This window comes from Protobothrops mucrosquamatus, unplaced genomic scaffold (genome assembly GCF_001527695.2).
Source record: "Protobothrops mucrosquamatus isolate PMUCROS unplaced genomic scaffold, P.Mucros_1.0 scaffold43, whole genome shotgun sequence".
Lineage (NCBI taxonomy): Eukaryota > Metazoa > Chordata > Lepidosauria > Squamata > Viperidae > Protobothrops > Protobothrops mucrosquamatus.
In genome coordinates this window covers 275,589-300,400 of record NW_015386425.1, presented here as the reverse complement: position 1 = coordinate 300,400, position 24,812 = coordinate 275,589, and the positions used below count along the sequence as shown (strand labels likewise).

Below are 24,812 nucleotides of genomic sequence, written 5' to 3'. Positions count from 1 at the left end.
AAAAACAAATAGATGCTGACACCTAGTGGTGGATGAAGACTTTGACAGCTATGACTTTCATATAGGACTTAGCAAAACCTGGGAAAAGGTAGTCTGTGTTTGTGACCTTCAAAGCTTTAATAACAAAGAACAGCTGTGACAAAAAAAGACAATAATCTGGGCTGTAGACAAAGAGAGAATTATAAACTTCAGAAAAAAAATCTTTTTTGAACTCTTTGAATTACAAATATCTATTTAACCGGGACTCTAAAGCTATTTGCAGAAAAAAGAAAAGAGGAGAAAAACTCAAATTCTTGGCCATCATGGATCAGAGACATGTAAAAAGAACATATCAAGAAAACATAAATACTCCTCAGGAGGAGATATATAGTAAACTGCAATTAATTCAAACAGCAATGATTTTAAACCGGAAAGAAATCCAAAATAACTTTGAAAATATAAATCAATCTATTTCCAAGTTAACTCTACAACAAAAAAAATCTCAAAAAACAACAGAGAAGGAGCAGATAAAACAGATAAATGGATACAAAATTGAGAATAGAGACTTAAAGATGGAACTTAACAAAACAGGGAAACATGATTTAATCCTAGTGGAAAAAAATTCACAAGAATTGGAAAAAACAACTTATCCCCTTAAGACTACAAAATAAATCCGAGGACAAGAAAACAGATTGGATAAAATGGACTGTAGAGATGTGAGGAACATCGGAGAGAAAGGAAATGATAAGAGAAGTAGAGAGAAAGAAAAAGAAAAAGATTTTTTAACAAACATGGAAAGGCAAAAGTTCCGTACAAAGACATTTCACCTGATTTACTTTTTATATCTACAGTAACATTTTTGAACACATGGAAAGACCTTTTGATTCAGCAAAATACATTGATCAAGAAAGTTACTGGGCAAAGGGAAAAGACTAAAGTTGAAATCAAGAAAATAGATGATGGGACCTACCAGAGAGAATACTTAAAAAAGAAACATTTGTTTGAATATGGTTAAAAAAATAGAAAAGATTTGGAATATATATGTCATTCTAAGAGGGATGAATCCCTTAAATAATATAGTATGCTTTTTCCCCATTTTTTATTCTACTTCTTGATAGGAGTAATATAAAAAAGTTGAAATGGCTTAGCTAAAGGAAATGTTTTAGATATTTGAATGTAATTGAATTTAAGAAACTTATAATGGATAAGAAAAAAAAGAAAAAATGTTTTGAATAAGAGTTAAAGGACTAGATGACTAGATGATGATTTACCTTATAAATTTCTAATTTGTATAAAAATTAATACTAATTTTTCTTATTCTTTAGAACCTTTGTTTATATATAATCCTCCCTATATATAAAATTCATCATACAATAAAAAATACAAAGAAATGAGAACGAGAGGAAAGAAAAAAAGAAAAAAAATGACAATATAGATAAGGAATTCTTTACATTTTCACGAGAGATGGTTCATATGGAAAAAATAGACTTAAATTTTAAAATGTAATTAATTTTTGAGAAAATCTTAACCAGTAAGAATACTTTGAATTTGTGGGAGAAACAAATTTAAACAAGGATTGTAACAGGATCTATGATGAGGCAACCAAAATGATTGGATAGAAAAGAAATATTATGTTAATGTGATTATTATTTTTAGGAATATAGGGAAAATATATATGTAATTGTTATCTATCAAACAATAAGAATTGTATTAACTCAATGTTTGCAAAAGAGGACATTTTAAGGAAAAGAGAAAATCAGCTAAAACCATTATGTGCAGTATGGGTTATAGAAATCAATTGTTAGTGATTGTTTTACAAATGTAAACCGAGACAACACACTGTTCACCAATTATTAAGTGATTTATGTTTAGAAAAATCAATAAAATATATTACAAAAAACCCCCCAAAAAACAAAGGACACTTGTAACTGATTTCTTTTTCATTGACTGAAATCAACAGAATAGACATTCACAAGCAGGCCACATTCCACAGAAAATGGTGCAGACGTTTTTGTGCTACATTCCTTTAAAAATGTTGTTCTTAAGTGCATTAATTTCTTTGTTTGGGAAGAGAAGATGATGAAATAGGCCAATTGAATAGCTTTTGTGCAGAGAAAAATGGTACTTAAAAGAAATTATAATGGCCTTCCTGAAAGCAGTGGAACTGATTCTTGTCCTTGTAGCCAAATTCAAGTTTAGTGCAATGGAGCTGATTGTCAGAGGCTAAGTCACTTTCCTAGATGCTGTATTTAAGGATAGTAATTGTACCCAGAGCTCCCCTTCCTTTCCATCCACACGCCTTTATGGCCTCGACAACAAAAGTGATTTATTTAATTTTGCTGCTTTTTCTCTTCACCCTTTGTATCATACAAAACATCATATCAAGAGTTCAGGACTGAAGTTCTGTGCAGGTGCAAATTTTGAATAAGCAAGTTCAGACTATAGAGTGTGGGGTTTGGTTGAATCCAATGTACTGTATCCTTCTAAGGATATTGGGAAAGATGTATATTTGTTTTGCACTGCTTAGGAAATGTTAGCATCTGTCCCTACAGCTGTTATGTCTGTTAATGACATAGGGAGTTAATTTGGTTACTACTGGAATACATTGCCAACAATGTAAAATATTTTGTTCAAACATTTCTTGTTTAAATAGTGTCCATTTCCTATAAACTTTATTTTGTTTTCTGTGAAGGCAGCAAAAAAAAAAGATTTTTTTAATCAACAAAACATTGTGAATTATGAACAAAGGAGACTTAAGAAGTGCTATGTATTTGCTATTAATTATTGCTATCCAAGACATTTTTTTCTTTTAATGACCCTTTTATCCCTTACATTGGGGTGGAGTTGGGGTGACTGAATGGAGTTGAGCATTTACTGGCCAGGTGCCCTTCCTGATACCTATGCAGGGTTTGCAGCAGATATTTTCTCTTTGTGCCCAGAGAAAGAAATATCTGCTGCTACCTAAGATCGAACACTCCTGATTGTGAGGTGACCACTCCACTTCTAGGCCACCATGCCGCTTATCCAAGACATATATGATGTGCTGTAAAATTAATGCTTAGTGACAGATTTTATTTTCCTGGGCTCCAAGATCACCTCAGATGGGGACTGCAGCCAAGAAATTAAAAGACACTTGCTCCTGGGGAGGAAAGCTATGGCAAATCTAGACAGCATACTAAAAAGCAGAAACATCACCCTGCCAACAAAAGTGCGTATAGTCAAGACCATGGTTTTCCCAGTTGCAATGTATGGCTGTGAAAGTTGGACCATAAGAAAGGCTGAGCGCCAAAGAATTGAGGCCTTTGAACTATGGTACTGGAGAAGACTCCTGCGAGTCCCTTGGACTGCAAGGCATTCAAACTGATCAGTCTTAGAAGAGATCAACCCCAACTGCTCTTTAGAAGGCCAGGTCAAATACTCAAATACTTTGGCCACCTAATGAGAAGGAAGGACTCACTGGAGAAGAGCCTAATGCTGGGAAAGACTGAGGGCAATAGAAAAAGGGGACGAGAGAGAATGAGGTAGCTGGATGGAGTCATTGAAGCAGTAAGCGTGAGCAGTAAGCGTGTAAGCGTGTACTTTGTCATTGAAGCAGTAAGCGTGAGTCATTGAAGCAGTAAGCGTGAGTCATTGAAGCAGTAAGCGTGAGCTTACATGGACTCCAGAAGATGGTAGAGGACAGGAAAGCCTAGAGTAACGTTGTCCATGGGGTCACGATGGATCAGACATGACTTCGCAATTAACAACAACAACAAAATGAATGCTATCAATATGATTGCAAATGCTAACACTTATTGCCATTAGCTCCTTCTAGTCTTTCTCTCCTTATTTCTTTAATTATAGGATTAAATGGATAGGTTTTGCTACTTAGTTCAATTGAGGAAATGAAAATTGGTTTTGGTTATTTATTTGTTTGATTTATATAGCTTCTCAACCCACCAAACAAGTGACTCTGAGCAGCATACAACAAAGTGAAAGTGTCAATAAATACCTAAAAACATTACCATTATTAATTATTTAAAAACATTAAAATCATAAAAAAGAGTATAGAAACAGAGCAAGAATGAAGAAATAGCAGATGAAAGGATGTTAATAATATTGGAGTTCATCCGTCTCAGGTCTTAAGAAACCTTTGAAAACTCAGAAATCCTGGATCCAGACTCACCTCAGGGGGAAGAAGATTCCACAGTGCCCTAACAGAAAAGGCCCACCACATAGGGCCTGGCAAATGTAGTTCCTTAGCTTATAGAACCCATAAAAGGCTCTTTATGCTAGATGAGTAGGATGGGCAAATGAAATAAGGGACCCAGTCCCTATGATGGGCTTTAAGGTCAACTACCAATACCTTGAATTGGACCTGGAAACAAAATGGTAACAATGCAGTTTGTGAAGGAGAAGTGTAATGTGTGCTCTATCAGAAACACACATAACTGCTTGCATTGTTGCATTTTCCTCCATCTGAAGTTCACAGATAATCTTCAAGGGCAGCCCCATGTAGAACAATTGCAGGGGTCCAACCAGGAGGTGACCAGGGTGTGATTGACCTGAGTAGGGCCTCTTGATTTAGGAACAGGTATAACTGATGCAAAATATCGCCCTCCTAGCCACAGCTACTACCTGCTCATCAAGCAGGAATTGTGAGTCCAGGAGGACCCCCTTAGATTGCACATGGATCTGTTAGGGCAGTGCAACCCCACCCAGAACCAGAGATGGTATAGTCATAGAACCAGAAGGCCCCAAAACCCAAAGCCATTCAGCTCGAGTATAGCTGAAGCCTGTTGTTCCCCATTCAGACCTTCATAGCTTCCAAATACTGGGATAGGATGTCCACAGCACTGCTTAATTTGCCAGGAGTGCAGATATATTTTGAAATTTGGAATCAACAGGTATGGGTTGCTCATGCAATTCGGGTTGTGGATGGATCATATTTATTCATTTATTTGTAAGTATTAGAGGCACCCAACTCCAATGTGACTGGGTAACTTACAGTAAAAAAGGAGAAAAAACAATAAAAAGAAAATTGTACATGCTCAGACAAACACACTTCTTATAAAATAAAATACAACCAAAAGGGATTCATAACTCTGTAGTCTGCAGGTTGCCTGCTCCTATGTTGCAAAACTCTAGAGTAGGTTTTTCAACCTCAGCAACTTTAAGATACATGGAGTTCAGCTTCCAGAATTTCCCAGTCAGATTTCAGGTAGTTGGAAGTCCATATATCTTAAAGTTGTTAAGGTTGAGAAATATTGGTTTAGAGGCACTGCTCATTTGAGAAGCAAAAAATTAAGACATGCCAAATGCTAGATTACATGCCTTGCACATGATTCTCCACCAGAGGTTCAAATTAATAAATTAAAAACCTTAAAACCATTTCAGAATGAGATTTCATTCAATAAAGAGGGTTCCGATCAAACAAAAGGTTGATTTTAGATAGATGGCACAAGTATAAAATTCATCCAATTATATCCTGTTTTGTAATTCATTCTTTTAATTAAACAGAACTGGATTGCCATAATAAAGTAATTACAAACATAACTGCAGAAACTATTTAAATTTACACCAGTTTCTATTATAATTACATCTGACATAATTCTGTAGCCAATTATTTATAACAGTGGTGGCGAACCTATGGCATGCGTACCAGAGGCGGCACTCAGAGCCCTCTCTGTGGGCACATGCACCGCTGCCACTAGCAGCTCGCGCAGGTTCATTAGGCCGCTGCCACCCGGAGCAGCAGCTCTGCCCAACACAAAGCAGGCAAAACAGCCAGCTAGCAAGCTCGAGTAGAGGTGTTAGAACATCGAGGTGGCCATGCCTACCTGGCCATACCCACCCAGTCTGCTGTAACCACCCTGGCCATGCCCACCCAGTGGGCCACACACCTCACCCTCCATGAGGGAACCACAATGCTGATGTGGCCCTGGCACTTTGCAATAAAGTTTGGGTTGCGGTTTGGGCACTTGGTCTCTAAAAGGTTCGCCATCACTGATTTAGAACATTTATCAATGCTACATTGATAAATCATGTTACATTGAAAGGAATCTGGCTTTTTGTAAAATGTAAAAAATACAAAATAATAATTTGCTAATTTTCGATAACCTTTTTAGTTGTTAAGGTATCAAAGGCTTTGGCAGGAAAGATTGGCATAGTTATTCATTAGAAAACTGCTTTTTGCAATTTTCTGCAATTTCTTTTACCGTATCCTACTAGTTCACAATAGGTGACAATATATTTGAAAGTATATTGAAATATTTTCTAAAATACAGCTACAGTATGGATTTTCCACAAAAATGATATGCAATAGATTTGATTTACACTTCAAAGAAAGTTGAGCCAACATTAATCCCAAAGGTCCTATTTTATTTTGCTTTAGGGTGTCGTGTTTCTAGCAAACCTATGTATGAATCCTGACTATAAATTACTATAGCTTTGGGGAAAGGTTACACCTTCACCACTTGAGAACAGACGATGAAAATTTTAATGAGAATATTCCCCAATAACACAAAATTTCTATTCACAAAGTTAAACATTGTCAAACTATTAAACCATCTTTGACTTTGAAGTTAGGAATACCATGTCTTAATGCAGTATCATAACCATTTTATTATACGTAGATACAGATGTCACTATAATTTTACAAATAATGTATCCTGTCAAAATATTATATTACCATATTTATGCACTCAGCATGTTTCTCTTTTTAACAGCTTCCACATAGGCATACTTTGTTATACTGAAAGAAGCTATGAATTGGTAGTATATTTAGATAGTGTTTTTTAGTTTTCAGTACCACTTACTTCCAAAGATCCTTATTTTAATGAGGACTAATAAGGCAGCACAGTGATAATAAATGGCAGATGCTATTGACTGGTCCTGCACACTTAGTAATGTGCCACTCATCAACTGCAATGCAGTAATGGGCTGCTTTTCAGAATCCAGATTTTTCTAGTTTTCTTAGGCATCTGCCATCCATGATAAAATGTCCCTTCTTTTCCCATGGGTAAACCTGGGACATCATGTCCATGCTAAATCAATCACAAGGAAACATTGTAGGAGATCACAGAAAATGGTCACAAGATGAAAGAACTCTCTCGGTAAAGTCCATGGTATCACAAGGAAGAGATCCCATCACACCATAAATTATTCTGACTCTCTTTTCATTCACTTCAGAAGCACCAGTAAGAAATTACATTTACCAAAGTTACCCAAAAAATCCAAACAAAAGCAAAAAAATGTTTTTAAAAAAAATTAAAACAATAATCTTGAAGTTTCAAAAATATTTTTAAGAAGACAGAATGCAATACAAGTACATCCATCCTATAGCAATGGTTTGGTGCTATTATTGATTTGCTGTTACTAGGAGGCATCTTAAAATAGTTGATCACTCCCTATAGCTGTCATGTAGTTAAAGGAAAAAGGTGACTGCACGTTCAGAAGACCCAAATATATTATTTTTACCAGATTCACTGTTATTCCAGTTCTTGCTTCTTTGTCTATCTACAAGGACAACTCTCAAGGATATACCTTGTCACTAACTAGTCTTTTCTCCCCATCCATAGGGGAAAATACCATATTCCCTTTTATACAATGGTGGCACGTCTTCTATGAAAACTGTCTTCCTGAAGCACAGATGGTGCTCCTGTTAGTGAATAATGGGACTATCTGAAATAATATTATCAAAAATGTCTGTAACACGCTTCAGGGGAAGCTTTATATTACTGGAATATCTTTTATTGGAGACAATCTAGATTTCCCCACTGCAGCTCTAACTTTTGATATAGTAGCTGCTTATAGTTCTTCACAGGTAACTAATAAATCTGTGTGCTTATAGCCAATCTAAATTAATAGCCTTCAACATTAGGAGAAACTGTAGGCATTGGGAGGGGACACATGTGATAAAGAATACTGTTATCTTCAAAAGACATAACTGTATTCCCTAAGAATGTTATCTTTCACTGGATTTATGTAGTATTATTTTTCTCTTGTGTTTCTGACTCCTTTTTTTCTCTGAAGGTCTTCCGAACTATGCTGTCTTATAACTCCTCATATCTGTAGATTCCATTGGCATGGATTTTAGTCATCTCAACAGTGATGCATAGCTTCAGTGATACATCAGTACGTTTCTGACCAAGTGTTTAGTTTAATTTCCATTTCTACTGTGGTCAATAACCTTTCTTCATTTAGATTTAATTTTTGGTTTCAACCCAATGTATAATTTTATTTTTTTGTTACAGTTTTAAATAGTTGGGGCTTAGACACCTCAAGGACATTACTAATCCCATCTAAATCTCCCCTTATACTGAGTCATCAGGGAAGGCCTACTTCAAATCTTTTATGGTTCTGAGCCTCCGCATGTAACACAGCAGGCTTTGACAATTGAAACCTCATTGGAATTTGCTGCTTAACATTCCAGAGGCACTTCTAGATAAAAACAATCCCTACAGTCACTAAATCGCTGCCATGTTGTTGTTGTTTTACTAAAAGCTATAAGTAGAATGGCAATTGACTTTTCACAATACTCTAGGAACACTGTGTATTGTCAGACTGAAAATATTCTACTCTAGGTGCATTCATATCCCTGATGTTCCATTTGATGTCTAATTTTACCGTGATTTCATAAATTACAGTAAAAATATACATAACAATATATGAAATATACACAATAAAACTAATCTGAAACATGAAAATCACCCAGTTGCTAAGTTGTTTTCAATCTCTTCATAGTTCAGAAATGAAAGTGATTGAAAGCACACAGAAGGCATAGTTGAGACTTCTTGGAGTTCTAAAAAAATGAATTAGAAAAGCAGAAAGAATGGAAATGGAAAATCATTCAAAAGCTCAACATTTCTAGCATTTTCCTTTTGTATCTTTAAAATACTGAAGAATCCCAAAGAGTTATTGTTTTACCAATTGGACAAATATAAATTACTTCTTAAGTAATCCATTTGACATCCAACTCATTTGTGAAATATGCAATTTCACAATAAATGTAATATCCTCATTTGCTTCTGAAGTCAATTAATCTCTGATAGTTGATTTTAACTAATGGTTACTAGTAATTACTCAGACAATCTCAGTTAGGTTGCGAGGTAATCAAAAGATGGGAGATAGAGGTCAAATAAATTAGCAGGACAACACTCCAAACGGTCATCTTAGTTACATAATGTATTTAATAGGTTTTTTGTTTGACTATTATAGTAATAAAGTTATGACAGGCTTACAAGAACAAAACTATCATGACTAATTAATATATGTCCCCTTTTTAAAGAAAATTGCAATCCTTGCTAGAAATGTCTTTAAGAATACAAAGGTGTATTCTATTATTCTGTTCTGGGCTACAACATGGTTTGCATTTGTAGGCTATGTATTACAAAGTTCATGCACAACTGAAGTCATCCGCAAGAGAGGTTACACACTGATAATGTGTAATAGAATGTGTCTGGTTTGCAGTGATTCGGGCTAGCTCTTAGTCTTCTTTACTGCTCTGTGTCATGTATGTAATGGATCCAATACAGTGATTGGCATTTTGTTTCCTGAGTCCAACAACAAGTGAATGAACTGAAAAGAAGAGAAGATGCACCTTTGATGAATAGATGGATGGATGGACGGACAGACAAAGTTGTTTAAATGTTTCTGACAAAGGACAGCCCATCACTTTTCAAGGCAGACTATTCCAACATTAAACAGATTCTACCATTAGGAAATTCTTCTTGTCCAATTGAAACCTTTCTCATTTTAAGAAACAACCCTTGTCTAACAGAATAACAGAGTTGGAAGGGACTTTGGAGGTCTTTTAGTCCAATACCTTGCTCAAACAGGAAACCCTATACCATTTCAGACAAATAGTTGTCCAGTCTCTTCTTTAAAATCTCCAGTGTTGGAGTACCCACAACTTCTGGAGGCTAGCCGTTCCACTGATTAATTGTTCTAAATTGTTCAGGAAATTTCTCTTTAGTTCTAGGTTGCTTCTTTTCTTGATTAGAATAGAATAGAACTAATTAGTTTCCATCCATTGCTTCTTGTCCTGCTTCATGTCCTTTTTGGAGAATAGGTTGAACCCCTCTTCTTTGTGGCAGTCCCTTAGATATCATGTTACCCCTAGTCCTTCTTTTCATTAAGCTAGACATACCCAATTCCTGCAACTCTTCTTCGTAGGTTTTAGCATCTAATCCCCTAGTCATCGTTGTTGCTCTTCTCTGTACTCTTTCTAGAGTCTTGACATCTTTTTTATGTCGTGGCAACCAAAACTGAATGCAATATTCCAAGTATGCTCTTACCAAGGCATTATAAAGTGGTATTAACACTTCACGTGATCTTTTAGCTTTATCTTTTATTTTATTTTTATCCTTTATCTGTGGACAAATCTATTGCATCTCTATATGACAGCCCTTCAGATACCTGAAGATAGCAATCATGTCTCTGTATAGTTCCAAGAAGAGAATATTTGTAGCTGAGTGTTAAACTGTGACTCCATAGTGCTCTCTGAGCTTGGTTGTTTTTTTGCAGACCTTTCATTACCTAACTAGGCAGCATCTTCAGTGGTAAAAGGGAGTGGGGTCTGCTCTCTGTTTATTTACAATGGCTTGCCCTGTCAGAGTATGTGGGAGTGTTGTTTTCTTCTGGGTAATTCCTTGATTCGGATGTTGTTTTCTGTTTCCTAGTTTGTTTGAGTTCAATTAAACATTCTATATCTCAGCTTTAAACTATAAACAAATACGTCTATCATAAACACAAAGTAATCCCAGTATCCTAACATAAACAAAATAATAGAGTTAAACATAACAGATAGTTTCTCCTTAAAATAAATAAAGATAAAAAGATTAATCACTGAACTTTTTTAATTTAAAAAAAACAATTGAGTAGATGCTAAAAATAGGATTAGTTATAGAATAAAAAGTTTAATCTTATATTAAATACTAACAGATCCAATATATACCACATTTTTCAAGTTGAGATATCAGTAAATCCAAATGGAGTCACCCAGCAAAATAATATATCCCATTTTAGCCTTGGTCAAAGACCAACTTTGTATTCCTTTTTTTATAGAACAATCTTTCTCTATAATACATTTAAATTGTTGTAAATTTCTGCAATATTTTAAACAGCCTCTTTTGTAATAAAGAAAAAGGAATTGTGAATCAAGCGAAAAGGAATTGTTCCAATTGTTCTCTAGGATTGTCTATTCTCTTACAGAGTCTCCTTCATGTTATTCTCAAGTGGAATTTGTTGCATATCTTTGTTCTGGAGACAGCCTGTTCCCAAGAGGACACAACGTAGTTGACATAATTGATTCAAAGTTCTGATTGAGTTCCTCAAAGATACCTTTAAGTGCCATTATAAGTTACTTATTATGTCTCCAATATCAAAAACAATTTTCCTTTCCCTCAAACATGAATTTATTCTTTTAAAATAATTTCAAAATCTGAATATTCAAAATCTAATATTCCAACATTTTCTGACCTTTTAATTTAAAAATTTCTGTAGCCAAAACCTTGCCTTGATTTTTGCTGTTTGTTTTAAATTCTGAAAAATGTAGAAATAGATTTTTATTTTCTTATACAAAGGCATTCATCCAGTGTTTGCAATTTTGTCACTTTGTAGGTGCCTAACTTCTTTGCAGCAGTTAATAGGCAATTTCTAAAGATGATTAGCAAGGAAAGTGTATAAACTTAATGTCCTTTGAAAAGGCTTTTTTTGTGGCTAGAGCAATTATGGCAAATTTCCTCATCTCTTGATTTTCCCCATCTCCGGAAACTGCTGTCATGCAGTCTTTTTGTGAGGAGCAACTGTAAATAGAAACAGCTTGGGTGATCTTGCATCCTCTCTTAAGTAGATTGGTAGATCAGATACTTACTAATGCCTGCAAATTTTGTCTCTGTTTTTTCACAGAACCATCTTCAATATGTCATTCTCCCCAAAGCCCTCTGCAATACCTTTTCTATTCCTCCAACTTTGTGTCATCCAGAAAATTGATAATCTTATCTTCCAACCCCTCATCCAAATAGTTTCTAAATACATTGGGCAGCACAAGGCTTAAAATGGGTCCGTGAAGTTTATCACTTGACACTTTTCTTTAGCTTGATATTCAACTAGCCCTTTTCTTAATATGATTTCATTTCATTTGTCAGATTCTTTAAAAATGCTGCCCTATATTGTTTGCATTCTTTTAAGTATCTGGTACAAAATATTCATTTCTGCTTCTAAATATATGATTTTTAAATATTAAATTAAAATCAGGGCCCTGCTCACTAGAAGTGTCTGCTAAAAAAAAAAGGGATTCAGCTTCAACTGTACAGTACTCCATCTTGACTTTTGTGATTCTTCTTCCCATTGTGCCCCTGCTGCCTGCAGTCCCATCAAGGACATCATTTCTAAGGTTCATTCCTCAGAACAGAACATTTTGGAGAGGTTGGCTTGGAGACTGCCTAGGCCAGTGATGGTGAACCTTTTAGAGATTGAGTGCCTGAACTGCAACACCAAACCCACTTATGTATCATCGGGTGCCGGGTGAGCGTGACCCATTGGGTGGGCGTGACCCATTGGGTGGGCGTGGCCCATTGGGTGGGTGTGGCTGTAGTGGTAACGGCAGACTGGGTGGGACTAAAAAGTTCAATCAATCAATTCCAACTTTGCGAGATCTTTTTTTTCCCAGCGAGAAGTTGAAATTGATTGATTGATTGAACCTTTTTTTTTCCACCCAATGGTGGAGGCCTAAAGCAAAAAGGTTTTATAAAACCCAGCTGAAGGCCTAGGACTGGGACGACGGCTCGTGTGCCCACAGAGAGGGCTCTGCGTGCTACCTGTGGCAGCGTGCCATAGGTTCGCCACCATGGGCCTAGGCTGCAGCAGCATAAACAGTCTTCAAGAATACCTCATCAGTTGCATTTCTCTGAGAAAATATCCCTCATAAAGTTCCTTTCTCAGACTGCAATTAATTCATTACGGAAAATTGGATTTAAACATATAGACAGGCCCAAAGTTGGGTTTCTGGTATTCTTCTTTCTGCTCTTACATCTCATAACAAATAGGCGTTTGTGATACATCTATGCTGTACTCAGGGTCATAGCTACAAATGGTCAGAGGACAGAACTGTAATCCCCACTTCTTCAGAGGCCAAGTGGTTGAAAGAGTATGTGATTTTGATTTATTTTACACAATTTGTATTCATCTTTGTTTTCCTTTTGCTCTTTTTCTCTTAAGTAAGAAATACACTGTCTTTGTTTGCCTTGGTTTCAGAGTGGATTATTTGTCTTTAAAAAATAACATGTAACCAAATAATGCTGCATTAATCCATTTTTAAAGCACTCCAATGAACCTTTAGGTTAAATTTAGACAAGCATTAGTGAGCCTGAAACAGACTGTACTTACATGGCTTGGGCCCATAAATAATGGCTTTCGTGGTTCATTGGTCAAATTAAGCTGATAGAAAATGACTAAATTGAAAATCTGTGGGTTGAACTCTTGATTAGTTTTGGCAGAATGCTAAGCAGGCAATTGTAGACTTATTAACAGAAAAGGGGAAGGACAGATTCTGAAAAAAATGAAAGCATGAGGAAGTGACAGATTAAGTAATGGAATAAGATCACTTGTATTAAAAAATGAAAATGTTATTACATTACGTCATTTGATTTTAATATAGACAACTCAATATTCTACCATCAGCTTTCTAATATTTGGCCTCTACCTATTTTTTTTCTAGGAATCCCATTACATTATGAACATTCCCTTAAGGAATATCAAACGGTTGGGAAAAACCTTAAGCAATTTCTGGGGGCTGAATTTCTGGGGAGGGTGAAACAAAGACCTTGAGATCAGACAGGACCATTCTCAAAACACAAGGAAGATTTTGTTTTCCAGGCTGACAAACAAGTGTCAAGAAGATTGTTACTATATAAGTGCAGGAGAAAAAAGAGAGAAGATTTAAACCCTGGGGCTGCTATCAGGCTTCTTTTATCTGCAATGAAAACACGTCCTTGACTTTTCCCTGCTAGCTCCAGAGTAGGAATTTGAGTTTTCTGAAAAACATTTATTTCTGAGCCTCTATAACCTCAAACCATAAGCCTGCTTTGACACTAACCTAGTTTTTGCTGATCAAGCCTTCTGGGACGACAGTTACAAAAATTAAAACTTTCTTATCTTGCTTTATTATAACGTGCCCATTCAGAAAGTCTGAAATGAATAACTCCACCTCTCCTTTGTATGATTCCTTGGTCTAAACTACCCCAACATTTCAAGTCACTCCTATCACTTGAAGGCAGCTACTGTATATCATGTGTACAGAATTTGATTTGCCCCTCCTTGTAAGTACTGATGGCAAATTTCCTTTCTGTTTTGTGTACATTTGAATTCTTGATCTAGAATAAGGGCAAAATTACAGATTGTTGCATACACGCTAACCAATATAGGTATAGTAGTCTTTTTCACCCTGTAAATTTGTTTGTTTGTGTGTGTGTGTGTGTGTGTGTGTGTGTATTTGTGTGAGATTATGTTTTGTTCTATTGGTTGGATATTTTGTAAGCAGTAGTCCTAATACATCAGAAAGGCATCAAGTTAAACATTATGATGTGAGCTCTAGAATAAACTAAAAAAAACAACCCAGAAATTATCTACAAATGATAGACCATGATAATTTTAATAAAATTCCAATGACTTAAGCACCCACTTAAGTCAAATGAGAAATAATGAATATTAATAGGGTTAATGTATAATAATATAATCAGGTAATGAATTCAAATGAATGGGCGCATATGTCCTAAGGGTCCAATAACAATTTTTCACTTGGACAGCATCATGTGAGATTTAAAAGATATCGTGTTGCTTGAGACTAGGGTCACCTTCAACCCTCTGCCTCCTAGATGTTCAGTTAAATCCCAAAATACAGTAAGTTTCCCCCCCCCTCTGTTGTATGCTTGGTTTTGCCTTCCAATGAATTCAGACTTTGTTTTCAAATTGTCCATAAGTTTTACTTAAAGAAAACTTGGACATAATTCTTTTTGAAAATATGTAACTTCCTTTTCTTTTATGAACATTTGTATTAGTTTTATTTGGTTTATATGATGCTTCAATTATGTGTGAGTCTAAATAGCTCACACTCCCAGTTATAGTAAACAAGATAAAAAATAAAAACACTAAATTTTTTTGATAACACCCAATGTAGGAGATGCTTCAAGAACTTCTGTAATATACATGTTTTAATCTGTTTCCTGGACTCTAATAGAAGTGGAACTGATTTGATCTTGGGGGAAAGCAAAGAATGTAGCAGTGACAGAAAAGTCTGCATATGGACAACACTTTATATTCCCTTACGGCACGGGTGTCAAACTCACCACGTCACGTGATGTGTCACGACATATCGTGACTTTTTTTCCATTGCCAGAGCTGGGGTGGGCATGGTCTCCATATGATCCAACCGGCCTGTGGGCCGGCAGTTTGACACCCCTGCCTTACGGCAACACCCTTTAGGAATAAGAACAGAGGAAGGTTGGAGAGACAGGTACTGTTAATAATTGGCAGTCTATGTAGATATACAGGTCCTTGGGATTTACTTGTTATTGATTAATTTGCTGAAAATTGGGGCAGCAAGGTATAAAATAGTTAGGCCTTTTCCAGTTAAGCTGTAATAGGCTGCCTAAAATGGGCCATCACAATATTAAAAATCCCATTCTGAAGATCCTAGCCATATTATTTTGTTTAGAGTATCTTCATTTTATTCCTTCACAGAGCAGCTTGATTTTTCATAAAATCAAGTTTTGCCTCCATTTGATTATATTAGCACTAAGAGGCACAAATGTCTTCTAAATATTAGCCACTAAGGTATTTAATTAATAATGGTTACAGGATTGCAGAAATAATTTAATATACTAATCATTTCCAAATTAGCTTCAACCCTTTTAAAAAGATAATCTGAAAACATGATGTAAACGCTTTCAAGTTTATAATATACTCTGTGATTGGAATTCATCCTATTCCTGTTAAAATTGCAATTTTACAAGGCTGCATATTTAACTCTTTCCCCAAGTGAAATAGGGATACTAGAAACTGAAAAAAGGGTTTAATAAAACCTTTCCCCAATAAACAAATTCTAATATTATGAAAGCTTGAATTGTTATTAGTACTAAGGACATTTTACTATTCCACATTTATCTCCTACAGTCTTTATTCCAAATAGGGTATTATTTTTAGTGCCTCTAGTATTAAACTCTTATACATATACAAATATTAAACAATATTATTGATAATTTATATATATGAAATAACAATTTCTGTTTGAATAGCTTGCTTGTTAATTTAAGATGCAGGTAACAGGAAAAGTAAGGAATTATTGTGGGAATTTAATAGTATTTGCCCCGTACCATATTTATAATAATTAAGAAACATATTATACACCCAATAATAAAAAATTATGCTGCCAGTTCTTTAGCTGATGTTGGCCTTCTTACACATCAAGTCCTTCCTAAGAACCTGCAGTGTAAGATATTGTAATATATTTGCATAGTATATGTACAGATCTAAGCTTTGTGACTTTTTGTAATTGATAGATGGAAATTTTATTAATTTATTATTTATTAGTGACATTTAAGATTTTTGGATTATGGCACCCAGGCATTTTATGTCATAATATTTCAAATTGCAATTTTCAGATCTTGATTCTCTGTGATCTCCTCCAATTCATTTACTTCTATTTTACTGTCTCCTAGTATTGCCACATCAATTATCCACACTTTATTATGATTACTTATTACATTTATATATTGCCAGACTCTTGATGACTATTTTGCATACATTTCTATCCTACCTTCTAATAAAAGTAGTGCTTATATTCATAAAGATATACTATCCAAGTTATAAGTAAGGTATTAAATCTCACCAAACCATATCCAATAAAAACTCCTCAACATGCATCAATAAACTCCTCAACATGCATCAAGTTAGATTTGGCAGCAAAACTTGTCTATATAAAAATATCTTTGCTGTCAGGAACATAACAGAGATGGTTCCTCTTGGCAAGAAGATTCAGAGCCCTGTGAACAACTTGTATGTCCCTGACAAGTGTGCCTTTGGCAGAGGAAACAGCAACAGAGAGTCTCTTCTGATATGCTATCCTACCTTACCCTGCGCTATCCCACCCCACCCCACCCCACCCCATCCCATCCCATGTCATATAAAGTACTTTTATTTAATGAACTCATCTTAATTTTATTTGGAAGAATTTGGTTTTTCAGAATGCCTGGCTCTAAGCTGCAATGGACTTCAGAGATCAATAACAGTACTTTGAACTGTGCCTAGAAGCAAACTATTTCAATGACACATCAAGCTCTGAATAACTGGATCAACAGTCAAACCCCATGATTCTGCACCAGGTGAAGTATTGCAAAGCTTTTCAAAGGTGGAAATAGGCCAAATGAATTCAGATGGAGAGTTAAGTTTGCACCTCTGTCAATCTTTTCTTCCAATGGAAATTTAAATGCATTGCAGCCACTCAATCCCTGGATGAGGATCTTAGTGAAGACAAAGAGTAAGGTCCATCTTTTTCCATGGACACCAAACCTAGCTGTAGATTGTGGGAATGGGAAAAATGAATGAGTGGGAAATGTTTAAATATGAAGAATAGATGGAAGTAACATACATGATAAATAATATCCAAATCTATTTTTGAATCCCACATCCATTGCTAGCATATGGCAACTGATATATTAACCCCAAGGAAATGTGAATTTTGGTGGACAAGGAAGTATTTTACTCCCAAGCCTAAACCATTAAACTCATTTAAAAATAACATATTATGGTATTGGAACTTAGTAAGATGGAGTTCAGTTCCTGAGTACTGTATGAAAAAAATATTTCTATTTCAAATCTTCTTACTACTAAAACAATAAGTGAATAAGACATAAAAGTACCAGGAACACCAGAATTATAGAATAAATTTATAGAAGTTTAGTCTTAGTTGCTTAGAATGTTTTCAAGTTGGGTAGCCATTTAAGTTGCTAAATACATACATACATACATACATACATACATACATACATACATACATACATGTTTACATATCCTAGATATGATTAAAAAACAAACTACTGAGTAATTTTGAAATAAACAAAAACTTGTCCAGATCAATAAACAAAAATATGGCAAAAGAACACCATATAATCCAACTTTGTTGTGTACTTTCTATTGTCTTCAGCCTGAACTGAGTTGTCTCTTGCTCCTCTGGAATGCACTCCTCCCTTCTAGGAATCCAGATCAGATTCCATCACATCTGTCTGCACATACATTCGTCATGTTTCATTTAACAGAACATTCACCGTCCTACAAGTGTACATAGATTCTTAGTACTAGTTTATATTATCAGGTGACTATTTCTTTCTCATAAAATCTGAAACTCCAGTGATTGTAATAAATCACTTAGCTATCTTGTAAAGTAAATGTATTTTACTCTAATATATTTGTGCTTTCAAAAACTTTTGACTTTGTTGCCTTTATTTTTATATAACTGGCAATGCATTGTTTTGACTCCAAAACAAATTTCTCATGATAATATAGAATATATTAGGCTGCATTTGTTTTACTAATGAGTGACATAACATATTGTATAAAGTTGTATTTAGATTTTAATATTAACTCCAAACATAAACTTTCTTTGACTATTATATTAGTTGCATCAAGCGTTAAACCAAATGGCAAATATATACATTGTTGTGCGTTTTGAATTTTAGAGGGATGATAAGAGGAGATTAAATAAAAGTATTTTCTGTAACCATGATATTATACTTTAAATGCACATAAAACCTGAAAATTCAGAAACAGTCTGGAATTGGTAAGGTAATGCCATAAAAACCATTATCAAAGTTATTAGGTTTTAGATAAAGCACTTCAACTGAATTCAATTATTTTTTCCCCAAAATTTTATAAGTTTCCACATTTCATTGTTGAACAATGCTTTCAACCTTTAATAGTCATGGTATTCTTAGAGTCACACATTTTTACTTGTAGCTAATTCCCTTCCTGATGTTAATTTCTATTCACGTGATCATGAATGATAATTAAATATATTCATTAATACATGTATAATACATTAAATTAAGTATAGCATTATACACGGTGTGGTGAAAATCCCCTGCCTCTCCGACATGTATTAAAAACCAGAATTAATGAAATTGTATGGAATGAGAATTTGAAATATTAAAGAAAGCATTTGAGTTGAATGCCTTCAAACAATGATTAGACAAATTTATGGGATTATGACTGCTAAAAATAATTATGTTACCATAGAATGTTTAGGTTCACAGCATTATATCACTGGAAAACTCTTGTCAGGAGTTGAAAAAATGACAATAGAAGGATGCTGCTAGAGATATATATTAGTGGGCTTCTGTAAGCCTCTGGTTGTCTGCTTTTAGATAATGAATATTAAATCAAATTGACCTTAATCAAACAGAGATACATGACAAAAGTCCTTGACAAAGGAATTTCCAAAGTTCCTGGGCTTTCACACAATCAAACAGTTTTTGCTTTTCATCATTCTAACTCTCCCCCTCCCATTTTTATCATCTAACACATTAATTACCATTCTCATCAAGAAAAGAATATAGTTTCTTTTCATATTTGAAGTATTAGTGGAATGCTACATGTACTATTTAGAGGGGGGGAAAGAGTTGCTCAAGAATTATACTGCCTTTGATTTTGTCTTGAGTATAAATTTGCAAAAATCAGACACTGAACCTATTAAAAATTATCCCCAAATGAATGGTTGTATTCAATCCAATTCTTAATATTCTCACAAACTCTCCTTCCAAAAAGAAGGAGACATGTAGATTCATAGGAGATTTAAAAAAGTAGGTAAGTGATGTGTTGTCAGTTTTATAGGCTTTATTATGGTAATGAATCTTAAAAGAAAAGGCAAATAGATCTTCTAACAAGAAAACTGAATGTATGGAAACACTAACTGATAACATACATGTAAAATCTAATCCAGAAAGCCTAAAAAGGATATATAGATATGGTTCTGTAATTCGCAAGTCAGAATTCAGTTTTTAAAAGCAGGCAAGGACTAAAAATGAATGCAACATTGTCCCCTGTTGATTTTTTTTTTTTTTAGATAGAGTGAAGATCAGGTAGCCTGAAGATTTAGGAGTGATGGAAATATTTTGCATGCTCACCAATTTTGTTTGCCATAGGAAAGTGACAAGTAGAATGAGAAAAAAATAGTATCCCACTTCTCTAGATAAATGTAGCTGTCAGTGTTGCAGGCTTGCCCTATCATAGATTCCACAAAGAGAGAGTAATGATGACATGTCCACAATCCCAAGACTTATGTGCTTGCCTCTGACATAGAACAGAATAGAATACTTTATTTGACCAAGTGTGATTAGACACACAAAGAATTTGTCTCCGATGCACATACAAGTACATCAGGATACATGTAAAAAAAGCTGGATTAGTGTTGTGATGTTGCCACATGCATTTTGCTATTTTTTCATTGCTGAAGTTTGTACCACACACCTATGTGTCATATGTAAACTGAAAGCTCTGATCTCTACTTTAGAGAGGCAGATATTCTACTTGGGAACTTAGCCAAACCTTTTAATATGTCTGTGTGTACAATGTGAATAAACACACAGAACATCTCTTTAGTGTATTTGCCTTTTGGTCTCTAAGACAGCTTCAGTTGTTTTGCATCAGTATAGGGAATAGGAACTACAATGGAAGTTCAGTTCTTGCAACCTCTGGCAAATCATCAGTATTATGCCTAGAAGCTTCTTTCATTGAGAAAATGTGCTTTAAAACAGAACTGAGCTGGGAGTGATGACATTTCATCGACTCCTCTGCTTGCTGCAAATAGCACATTTCACTGAAAATCATTTGTCGAGGGCAGAAAAGTTCTCAACACACAGCTCTACTCAATACCCAACTGTACCTCCACTCATGGGGAAATGTTTTTCACCCTCCAAAAATGATCAGTGCCATATTGTTTCTTGCGTTTCAGAATAACACAGTACCAGGGAGGCAATTAGCTACAAGCTCAAGGCTTGTAGAAAGCTTCAGCAGTGCTTAGCACCGTAGCACTTTTCACAAGGTAAATCGGTTTACAGAGGCTGGGGAACATTCCTTTCTTCTCTCTCTTCCCCCACATAATATTATCACCTGGAAATGTGAAATCTGGGATATTTCTTCTGAACAAAGATACTTAATTGAAACCATAAATCACAGCTTCTTACCTGTGTACCAACTGTTTGCGGCTTACACAAGTGGCTGTCCTGTAGTCATGAGTGACACACACTTTGTGAGGGCTGCACTTTACCTTCAAACATGGGTCTTTAGATGGGTCAAGGGCTATTAGAAACAAGATACAAAGAAGTTGTTTAGAAGATTACTCCTTTGTTCATTAGTCAAAATACTGAGTTAAGAATCAAAACCACTTCTCAGCTATTTTTGAAATGCTGTAAAATGTTTAATCCATTTGACCTCACAACTCTGTGCGATGAATGATATTCAGCTATTGTCAGCTGGTCAAGGTCATCCAATGAATTTTCAAACTAATTAATTAGGACTTTAAGCTAGCCCTCTGCTTTATATTATGCCTTCAAGTCAGATTTTACTCCTGGCAACTTCCCAGGCAAGTCTCTGTGATTTGATTTGATTTGATTTTATTAGATTTCTACCCCGCCCTTCTCCTTGCGGACTCAGGGCGGCTTACAGCCCGTTAAAAACAAGTAGACAAATACAAAAAACATACCACATTTTAAAATCAATTAAAATAAAATATTGCAATAGGCCAATTAGTATCCTTTAAAACCAATAGAAAACTAATTAAAAGTAATACTTAGGCCAGTCCTGCCTGCTTAAAAAGCCACGTCTTGACCCGCGCCGCCTTCCTCCCCTCTAGGCCTTAGTGGGCCTAGAGACCCCCCTCAAGATTCCAAAGGGTGGGGGCTCCCACCGAGAAGGCCCTCCCCCTGGGGGTCGCCAGCCGGCACTGTCTGGCTGACGGCACCCTGAGGAGACCCTCTCTGTGGGAGCGTATCGGCCAGTGGGAGGTAATCTGAGGCAGCAGGCGGTCTGTGAGGGGTTTTGTTTGTTTGTTTGTTTGGCAAAAAGCTTCATAAGAGATTTACCACTGCCTTCTTCCTATAGCTGAGAGAAAGTGGCTTGTCCAAAGTCATCCAACTGGTTTCATGTTCATGGCTAGAAGGCTAGAATGTAATTCTCTTGGATTCTAGCCAATTGCCTTTAGCCACTACACCAAACTTGCTCTCAGTTGTGGACTCTAGTAACTGCAATATCCTAACTACTGTCCTCCAACTATTACTCTTGAGGAACAATCATGTGTAACTATTGCCAATACATATGAAAAAACTAAGATTCAATGGTTATCTAGGTTGCAACTGACACGGACAAAGATGTATTAATTCTGCTGGATCGATAGACAATGAAGTATGTTACATTTTTAAAAAATAAGAAAATAGATTTGGCCTCTAATTTTATCACCATCCTCAGCCAAAATTGCAGGGAACATTTTATCAATCCCACTGGTCAATTTTCTAGGCTTCTGCATTCTAGAATTGCTTTTAACTAATTTTTAATTAAGAAGAACGCTACATGGAACCTCTCAAGTCTGCCATAGAATACTGACCCACATACGTTTTTTCTATATCTGTTGAAATAACAATTACATGATAAGGTATTAAATAATTACTATTGTACAATGGAATATACAGCAATTCCTGAGCCCTGCATGAAGTTTAGTAATTTTATGTTATTAAAATATATGATTTTACTCTATTGATCCAACATAACTCTTAAATGAACAAAAAACATAACATTCCACTTTCATTTAGTGCTAGAATGACACACAAATCCTAGTAAGGAGTGGACATACTATCCTTATTGCAAATACACTTAAAAATTACCTTCATTTGCAAATAATCTTTGAAACTTTTGTATACATATGCTCATGAAGGATACTGCATTAATTGATAAAATACAAATAATTACTTTTGTGTTACAATACTATTTTTATGGTACACTGTAGTAGTACATTGTTATAGGGTTTGTGAAATTAATAGTATTGTATTGTACTGAAACTTTGACATACTGTTTTAATTCTAGAGAAAAAAAAATAGCCACTGATTTGAATTTTTTTTCCAATACATGGTAATTAAAATATTGTCACATCTGAGACATATCATTTGGGGCTCCCAGCAACCCACTGATGTTTTGCTAATATTGTAATAGCAGGTTTAATACAAAATGGTTCATTTAATTTATGCTACACCTTTAGGGTATAGAGTACAAACAAAACAAGAACAGAAGCATGTCAGCTGAAATGAAAGGATACACCTTCTTGAAATATGTATTTATTTTTTAAATGGGTTAATGTCAAAGAATGACAATAGTACTTAGACTTATATACCATTTCACAGTGCTTTACAGCCTTCTCTAAGTGGTTTATAGAGTCAGCATATTGTGCCCAACAACCTGGATCCTCATTTTACCGACCACAGAAGGATGGAAAGTTTGAGTCAACCTTGAGCCGGTGAGACTCAAACTCCTGGCAGTCAGCAGAATTAGCCTGCAATATGGCATTCTAACCTCCCATTTCATAGAACACAACCTCACTACAAATACAGATTTTAGTAAAGAAACAATGCCTACTTTGGGGATCTTATGTTAAGACTTAGCTTTCTGGAGAAGACTGTAACCCTGGGAAAGATGGGAAGAAATAGAATAGAGTAGAGTAGAGTAGAGTAGAGTAGAATAGAATAGAATAGAATAGAATAGAATAGAATAGAATAGAATAGAATAGAATAGAATAGAATAGAATAGAATAGAGCTGGAAGGGACCTTGGACGTCTTCTGGACTCGGTTACAATGGTGATAGGGGCACCGTTGGAAAAGCTGAAGGACTAAGGGACAAATTATGACGGAGAAAAGCTATCTATGCTAAGAGTTGACAATGACTTGATGGCACACAATCAATCAGTTAATCAATCATTTACTAACCATCTAATATTTCATAACACAAAGTACCTTGCATATTCAGGTAATCTTCAACTTACAACCATTCATTCAGCAATCATTCAAAGTTACAAAAAAAGGAGACTTATGGCCACTCCTTGCACACAAGACCATTCCAGCATCTCCAAGTGTCACATGATCAAATTCAGACATTTTACAATCCACACGTATTTATTTGATTTATTTATATATATCAAACTTATTAGCTGCCCATCTCCCTCTCAGAGTGTTTACAACGATTGCAGCATCCCAGAGTCATATGTGACCTGCCCAGCCAGCTTCCAACAAGAAAAGTCAGTGGGGGAGAGGGAAATCCAAGTTTGCTTAATGACTGTGTGATTCTCCTAACAACTGCAGCGATTTGCTAAATAATTGTGGCAATAAAGGTAGTAAAACTGGACATGACTCACTTAACTATATTGCTTAGGAATGGACATTCTTATCCAGACTGTGGTCATTAATTCGAGGACTGTCTGTGTTGAATAGAGATTTGAGCTTAGTCCAACTCTGCTGCTTAGACATTGAAACTGAACTTTCCGTAAGATTTCCTTCTTTTCATTCAGGAAGAGAAAATTTAGAGCAGACTGTGGCAGACTGCAAATCTACAAACCAAACACCGCTTTCCCAGAATCTTGTTGCATCTACAAAGGGCAGTGACACAATCCCAGGAAAAGATGCAATTGCTTAAAGAAGTTACACTTTGGTGCCCTGAATGTCTGTGGGCACGCCAAAGCAACTTGTGTTCTTTTAATCCAAATGTCACACAGATCAAGTGATATCAGGGATTATCTGGAAGACGTGGACATTCAGAGGTCCCT

At 35.4% G+C, this 24,812-nt stretch overlaps 1 protein-coding gene across 1 annotated transcript in view; it reads right to left on the bottom strand.

Moving 5' to 3' along the window:
* LOC107283568 (testican-1-like) overlaps nt 1-24,812 on the bottom strand; it is a 352,953-nt gene that overhangs the window by 104,228 nt on the left and 223,913 nt on the right. The window contains exon 5 of the mRNA XM_015811500.1: nt 21,207-21,309. Within this exon, the coding sequence (XP_015666986.1) occupies nt 21,207-21,309 (103 nt within the window). The remainder of the gene's footprint in view (nt 1-21,206; nt 21,310-24,812) is intronic.